General features: G+C 42.7%; 1 protein-coding gene across 1 annotated transcript in view; it reads right to left on the reverse strand.

Moving 5' to 3' along the window:
• Positions 1–2,572: 2,572 nt before the first annotated feature.
• The window catches only part of LOC102253066 (adhesion G protein-coupled receptor E4-like), a 62,792-nt gene continuing 57,447 nt past the window's right edge, over positions 2,573–7,917 (reverse strand). Inside the window, exons 16-17 of the mRNA XM_014530263.1 lie at positions 6,029–6,124; positions 2,573–2,629 (exon numbers count right to left, since the gene is read on the reverse strand). Coding sequence (XP_014385749.1) covers positions 2,627–2,629; positions 6,029–6,124 — 99 coding nt within the window. The 3' untranslated portion in view covers positions 2,573–2,626. The remainder of the gene's footprint in view (positions 2,630–6,028; positions 6,125–7,917) is intronic.

Genomic DNA, 7,917 nt, shown 5'->3' on the forward strand with positions numbered 1-7,917 from the left:
AGAGCAGACTGAAGCATCCGGGGTTCGATTCCGATCAAGGGCACGTACCTAGTTTGCAGGCTCCATCCTCGGCCCTTGTCAGGGCACACTTGGGAGGCAACCAATCGATGTGTCTCTCACATTAATGTTTCTCTCTTTCTATCTATCCCCCTCCCTTCCACTCTCTCTCTAAAAATCACTGGAATAAATATCCTCAGGTGAGGATTAACAAAAATAAATAAATAAAATTTTAAAAATAAATAAATAAAACATTTGATTTAAACACTTGACTGCGTATTCCTTATTACATTCTATGGATATATCACTAATTACTGAAACAGTCCTGATGGATCAACACCTTGTTTCTATGACAACAATGAAATGGAAACAGTAGAATGGAAGGTGATGTATCAACATGATGGTGAACTATTGTGAATGCGCCTGATCTGTTTAAACCAAACACCAATTATTATCTAGAAATTTTTGGTCTGGCCGGCAGGCAATTACAAAAACTGTGAGCCACTTGTAGCTTGCCATACACACATTTATTCTCCTTCAACAAGTTAATGATCAATCAGAACCTGATCTGTTCAGCGGCAATGAGAGCTAACAAAAGCCCTGGGCTGTGTCAGTCTTTCTTGGCCTGTAGCCCCTGTTTGCTCCCAACTGTTGCATCAGAGAAAACATTTGCTCATGGATGCTCTCTCTCCTCAGCAGTGAAGGGCGTCGGGGGACATTCTTTCACTTTGTAAAGGGCGTCGGGGGACCTTGTGACATCCATGCAATGGCCCCGCACACCCCAGGGAGACTCAGGGACACAAATGTGGTTTTCCAGAGTTTGGTGGCAGGAGGGGTAAGCCCTGCTGGCTGGTCTCCTTTTTGCATGTGGCAGCCTCGTGGACTTGTCAATGTACTTACAGGTTTACAGTCACATGTTCGTGTACAAAAGCCTCCTTTTCTTCCATCCAACCCATCACGGCCAATAATTCAGGGTGATGGAATACATCACCTCACCCTGAATTTATATGTCAGATCACCCTGTTTATAAATCAAATTTATCACAGTTTCCCTGGAATAAATTCAGTTGGTTGAGCACTGCCCCATGCACTGAAAGGTCACCGGTTCCGTTCCCCCTCCCCCTCCCTCCCCAGGGCACATGCCCTGGTTTCAGGCTCAATCCCCAGTATTATGCACATATTAAATTTGCATAGTGTCAAACTATCTTCCTGAAAATGGTGCATTTTATGCAGGTTTTATTCATGTAAATTTGAAATTGTATGATATAAAAAACACCATATGAGCTCTGTCCCGTGTGGCTCAGTTGGTTGAGCACTGTCCCATGCACTGAAAGGTCACCGGTTCCGTCCCCCCATCTCCCAAAATTTCAACTTTTCAAGGGGAATCAAAGAATTTCAAAGCCAGCCAGTGGAGTGAATTATACCCTCTGGTTATATCGCTGCCACATGAAGGAGACATTGAGCTAGTTGAGCAGAAAAGGGACACAGTCCTTTGTCCACAACCCAAAAATCACACATGAAAGTTCTTCAAATGAATTATGATGACTCTTGGCTGTTTTAACATTTATTGTTATAATTTAAAATTGTTTTTTAAATGTGGGGTAAGAACATCGTTCATGCACTTATTGATTCTACTGCTGAAAAATACACCTAAAATCCGGTAACCTTGGAAAACAAATTAGGAAGGGCAAAAAAATAAATAAATAAGGCCGAACCACCACTGAGAGACTTCATGCTGGTTTAGCAGCCCTTACACTAGAACAGGCTCAAGATGAGACTAAGAAAACAACATTTTCTTTAACCAGATGGGTTCAAAACTGTTTTCAGGAAAAGTCCCGGTGACCTGACCACAAGCTCCTTCCGGTGACAATGCAGCACTAAAGGGGGGGGGGGTAGGGGAACCCCCTTTTTAATATGTATTCATATGGGAATTACGTATTGAATTATGCAGATGTTTGAGCAATGTAAGATCTTTACAAGCATGAAAGGCAACAGAGAAGCAAGAGAAGGATTGTGAGCTGAACCCAGGTGCCGGGCAAGGTGGCAACAGCTGGAAGAGGGAAGTCCACTCATTTCCCTCCTCATTAAAAAGGATCCCTTGATCACGTAACATGCACTTCTGGGTTCCAGTCTAAGAATGTTCCCATGGCCCTGGCCGGCTTGGCTCAGTGGATGGAGCGTCAGCCTGCGGACTGGGGGGTCCCAGGTTCGATTCCGGCCAAGGGCACATGCCTGGGTTGCGGGCTCAATCTCCAGTGGGGTGCGTGCAGGAGGCAACCAATCAATGATTCTCTCTCATCATTGATGTTTCTATCTCTCTCTCTCTCCTTCTCCCTTCCTCTCTGAAACCAATAAAGAAATATATTTTTTTTAAAAAAATGTTCCCATGTTCCTCTTTCTGTCTGTGGCAATAAAAGCCAAAACAGGCGAAGGCAACATGACTCGTTTTCACAGGGAAGATAGTCGATGGTGCTTGTCCAATCCTTATGTGACCACAGGGGGCGCTGTCCATGAGCAGCTCAGTGTTCTGTTCTTTGCCAAAAAACAGTGACAGGATGAGTCCCAGGCTGTGATTGGAGAAACACAGGGTCTCTTCTGTGGATAAATTCTGATGACTTCCCTGGTTCCTCCTACTTGGGGGAGAAAATATGGAGAAAAGGCTGACGAGAAATGTACACCTCAGAAATTCACTAAAAAGTCTAGCATGCAGGGGCTGACAAGCTAGAATTGCTAAGGTCCAAAGCTGAATAAAGAGATCCTACCATCTGACTCTACAGCTCCACACCTCGCCCCTACCATCATAGATGGCCTTTTTATTTATTTCAGCTTTTTACAAACAGGTGCAGTCCTTACTGTGTGCCAGGCAGCGTTCTAAGCACTTAACACATAGGACCTCATTTCATTCTCATGAGATAGATACTACTACTCCCATTTTATGGATGGAGAAACTGAGGCACAGCGACATTGAGTGGCTTGTGCAAGGTCACAGAGCCTGGAAGTGGTATAGTTGGGGTTTGAACCCAGGCACTTTGGCATCATTTAAATGCAACAGTGATGAATCACTTAAATCAGTGGTTCCCAAACTTATTTGGCCTACCGCCCCCTTTCCAGAAAAAATATTACTCAGCGCCCCTTGGAAATTAATTTTTTTTAAATTTTAATAGCAATTAAACAGAAAGATATATGTATTAATGTTTCTACCTTTTTCGTAAAATATAGTAAAGAACGGTGTAAATTAGAAACATTGAAGTTTGAAATTATGAAACTATTTATTGAACTCAGAATAGAAAGGTAATACAAAAAATGTTAAAACAAATGCACCTGTGGCCATCACCGCCCCCCTGGATCGCTGCAGCGCCCACCAGGGGGCGGTAGCGCCCACTTTGGGAATCACTGACTTAAATGCTACAGATGCGTAATGAATACTTCAAGGTTCAATGCATGCTTTTTAGAATGCAAAGTGTTGTTCAAAGATAAGGAATCATAGCCCTGGCCGGTGGCTCAGGTGGTTGGAGTGTTGTTCTGTAACCAAAAGTTTGTGGGTCCGATTCCAGGTCAGGACATATACCTAGATTTGGGGTTTGATCTCCAGTCAGGGTGAGTACAGAAGGCAACTGATCAATGTTTCTCTCTGACATTGATGTTTCTCTCTTTCTCTCTCTCTCTCTCAAAATCAATAAAAACATATCCTCTGGTGAGGATTAAAAAAAGATAAGGGGCCCTGGCCAATGTTGCTTGCTGGTTCGAGCATTGACCTGTACACCAAATCGATGCTATGGATTCTACCATGTGAGATGGTTTTGTGACCAAGTGTGTGTTGGGACCCTTCATTTACAGCTCAGATAGACATATCCTTTGACCATTGGTGATTTCGGACAAAAGGAAACCAGCAGAATATACTGTGAAAACAGTCTAATGTTAGGACACAGTCAGTAGCCACATAGCAGAACTATCCTTGACGTGAAACTGTGTTCTATGAACAGCTGTTCCCTAAAGTTGTTCATCAGAAGTAACAACAATTCTGATAGCAACCAAGGAAAGTTGTCAACATTTGGAGGGAAACAGACCCGTGTTAGAATCCCTCTAACTGGCTGAGTAGCTTTAAGCCAGTGGTTCTCAACCTTGGCTGCACATTAGAATCACCTGGGAATCTTTTTAAAATCCTGATTTCTGGGCCTCATCCTCCGGAAATTCTGTTTCTTTGTTACTAATGTTGTGGCCCCACCCCATAACAAAGAAACAGAATTTCCGGAGGATGAGGCCCAGAAATCAGGATTTTAAAAAGATTCCCAGGTGATTCTAATGTGCAGCCAAGGTTGAGAACCACTGCTTTAAGCAAACCATTTGAGCTTTCCATGTTTTCTTTACTCATCCTTAAACAGGCAATTTAGACACAACAAATTAAGTTGATGGGCCAGGCACTGCTCCAGGCAAAAGGAAAACTATAGTAGCCCAAACCATGAAACTTACAGAGGGTAGAGACTGACTAAAAGCAAACACTTTGATGTCTTTAAAATAAATAACATATAATGAGATACAGGTATTCAGAGAATTAAAATAGAATGCAGTGACAGAGAGTGAGACTATCACAGAGTGAGTGGTTAGGAAAACTTCTCTGAGAAGGTGACATTTCAGCTGAAGTTCGAACATTAATGGGACAACCTGGGAGGATGCATGGGAAGGGCTGGAGGAATCAGCTGGTGCAAAGGCCCAGAGGCAGGGATGAGCCTGGGAAGTTCAGGGAACTGAAAAGCAGCCAACACAGGTGAATAGGGGTGTTGGGCCAATTTTAAGTGATGATGGGAGGTTCGATTTGATTCTAAATGTGATGGGAAGGCAGCGATTTAAGTAGAGGAGTAAAATAATCTGATTTATATATTTCACTGCCACTCTGGCTGCTATATAGAGAATGGGAAAGGGAATGGGAGAGGAGAGGAGAGAGAGAGAGAGAGAGAGAGAGAGAGAGAGAGAGAGAGAGAGAGAAATTTTCGGGTGAACTTTTAGAGTGATATATTAAGGGTCAGATTTGACCACTTAGGTAGCCACCTCCCTGTGTGTGTGTGACATCGATAAAACGTACCCCATATTTTTCCTGTACTCCACCCATAGGAATGTCATAGTAATAGTGACAATGATAGGAAATAAGTAAAGAGTGCTACAATGTTATAGCAATAGAAAATAATTAAAGAGTGTTATAGGAAATGTAGAAAAGTTATTTTGTGCAAAATATTTATGTGAAATATTAAAGAGCACAGGGAATGACCACTTTGGCCAAGCCCTAGCTGTACCATATAGATAAGACCATAGCCGAATGCTCCCCTTAGGAATGACGTGTGTAAACCTGATAGACACCTTCTGAGTGACACTGTAGCTGATAACCAACTTGTACTCTGATTAACACTTTTGTAATGACGTATGTTACTGATAGCCCCCTGGACTGCCGTGGGTCAGAACAGGCTTAAAAACGGGTCCCCAGACATCGATCATCTTTTTGATCCATGCTCCACGCTGCCTTGCTCCACGTCAGAGGGCAGAAGAACGGCCTAACCTCTTCCCGCTGACTCGACTCAACCAGACGGCCAGCCACCCAAAGACGGATCCGCCGCTGCCCGCAGAGGACGCCACTCTTCCCCGGGGACCCTGTTAAGTCTGAGGCCACGGCACCAGGAACCTTGTGAATAATGAAGTGTGCTGTGTGATTTGCAACTGCATATTTTTGTGTGGTGTAATTCCTCCGGCAGTCTTAACTGTATTAATATAAAATCAGATAATAATGCCTACCCTTGGTCCTGCTTGCTTGGAGTAGTCTCTTTGCTAGCAACTACTTAATGTCCGAACACTTGCACGGTTAAGTTTATCTCAAGGGACGCCTTGGATAACACCCCACATACTCTACTCGGACATTCAGCTTCATAATGCAGGAACCTAATGCAATTTCTCTTTTCTTTCAGATCAAGAAACAAGGATGTTCAGGGCAGCACGAGATGTGGGGTTCAGACAAGTGCACGGCATGGCAGAGAAGCTGGCCTTACCACTTTGGTGTGGGTAGTAGAGGCAGAGACCTCAGTGCTTTCGGTTTCAACTCCTTTCCGCACCCCACTAAGCCATTTCTTGTATTCCATTCGCACCTGTAAGTTTGAGGAATATAGAGGATTGTGTTACATCCAGAGCTTGGTTCAGAAAAAAAAAAGGACCCTAAAAATAGGAGACTAAAGACTAGGCACTGCTCTCTACAGCTCTTTCATTGGTTTTCTGTATAGTCTTGACCAAACCCATATTGATTTCTTTTAAGTATATTCTTATTTATTTCAGAGAGGAAGGGAGAGGGAGAGAGAGAAACATCAATGTTGAGAGATCCCCTACTGGGGATCGAGCCTACAACCTGGGCATGTGCCCTGACTGGGAATGGAACGATGATCTCCTGGTTCATAGGCCGACACTCAACCACTGAGTCACACCAGCTGGTCTGATTTTTCATTTAAATTTTACTCTCCTCAATTGTAGAAAAGGTGTTTTCTAAATGTCAAGCACCATAAGGACTCTATATGGTGATAATAATGAAAGTGATGATGGTGATGGTGATAAAGGTGATGATGATAAAAAGGGTAATGATGAAAATAATGAAGGTAGTGATGATGATGGTGACTATGGTGATGGTAGTGATAATGAAAGTGAATATAATCATGTTAGTGATGGTGATGATGATGGTAATGATGATAGCAAAGATAATGATGGTGGTGGTGTGATTATGGTGTAAATGATGATGATGGTAATGAAGATTAAATGGTGGTGATGGTGACAATAATGATGATAGTAAAGGTAATGATGGTGGTGATTATAAGGACAGAAAAAGGCCGTTCCTTTTCTTTGCTGTGGCCTTCCACAACTTATGAGAAGCACCTGGTAATTAAACCCCAAGATTGTTGGCTCCTCTGACTTAAACAGTTCTTCTGTTCAAACTACTCTAAAGCTACTCTAAAGACTACATTCTTGCATCCCCCTCCTCCCTGCTGTTTTCATAACCCAGGGATAATTCACACCAAGGAACCTCTAGTTAGTAGAAAGTTTCCTTCCAAGCCTCTTTTGAATTCTTCATAACTTTTTTTCTATGCATGTTTTACAGGCTTGGGAAAAATTGATAAGACATCTCCTTAGGACATCTGCTGGACTGTGTTCTGGAAAGCAAACTAACTTTTCAAGACAATCCCCCTGGTATCTGCTCAACTTCAACACAAACCTCCTCCCTTCCTTGTTGCTTAGCAACAAACAGCCACTGCTTAAAAGAGCAGACCATCCTTTCTTCCCTGCCCTGTATTGACTAGCAATACTTGACCCTTTCCTCTCTTGGAGAGTCAAATAAATTTCCTCTCTGCAAATCTTCTTTCAGTTGTGAACTCTTTCACAGCCCAAGTCACCAGCCAAACTCTAACAGTGATTATGATGATGAAGGGCACCATGTATTGAAAACTAGTTGTGTTTAATGTACTTATATACAATATATCATTTAACCCCTACATAAATCCAATCAGTAAATAACTTCTTGTCCCCACTCCTCATTAAAGACGAAGAAGTTGAGACTCTTGGAGGTATATTAACTTGCATAAGGTCACACAACCAGCAGTCAGAATCTTGTCATTCTTACTCCAGAGCCCTGATACCAAGCCACCCAAAGTGACTCCACAAATTGTCTTCCTTTAACCTCTTCAACGGGTTATAAAAAAGACATCTGAATATTTAATACTCAACATTAATTTGCCCAAACACTTTAATTGTATTTTACTTCTTCTGTGTGTAAAGAGTACCAAGCATTAAGAAGGCACTAACAGCCTAGCCTGCGTGGCTCAGTGGTTGAGTGTCAACCTATGAACCAGGAGGTCAAGGTTCGATTCCCAGTCAGAACTCAATCCCTAGTGTGGGGTGT

The sequence above is a fragment of the Myotis brandtii genome, unplaced genomic scaffold (assembly GCF_000412655.1).
Source record: "Myotis brandtii unplaced genomic scaffold, ASM41265v1 scaffold729, whole genome shotgun sequence".
Taxonomy (NCBI): Eukaryota; Metazoa; Chordata; class Mammalia; order Chiroptera; family Vespertilionidae; genus Myotis; species Myotis brandtii.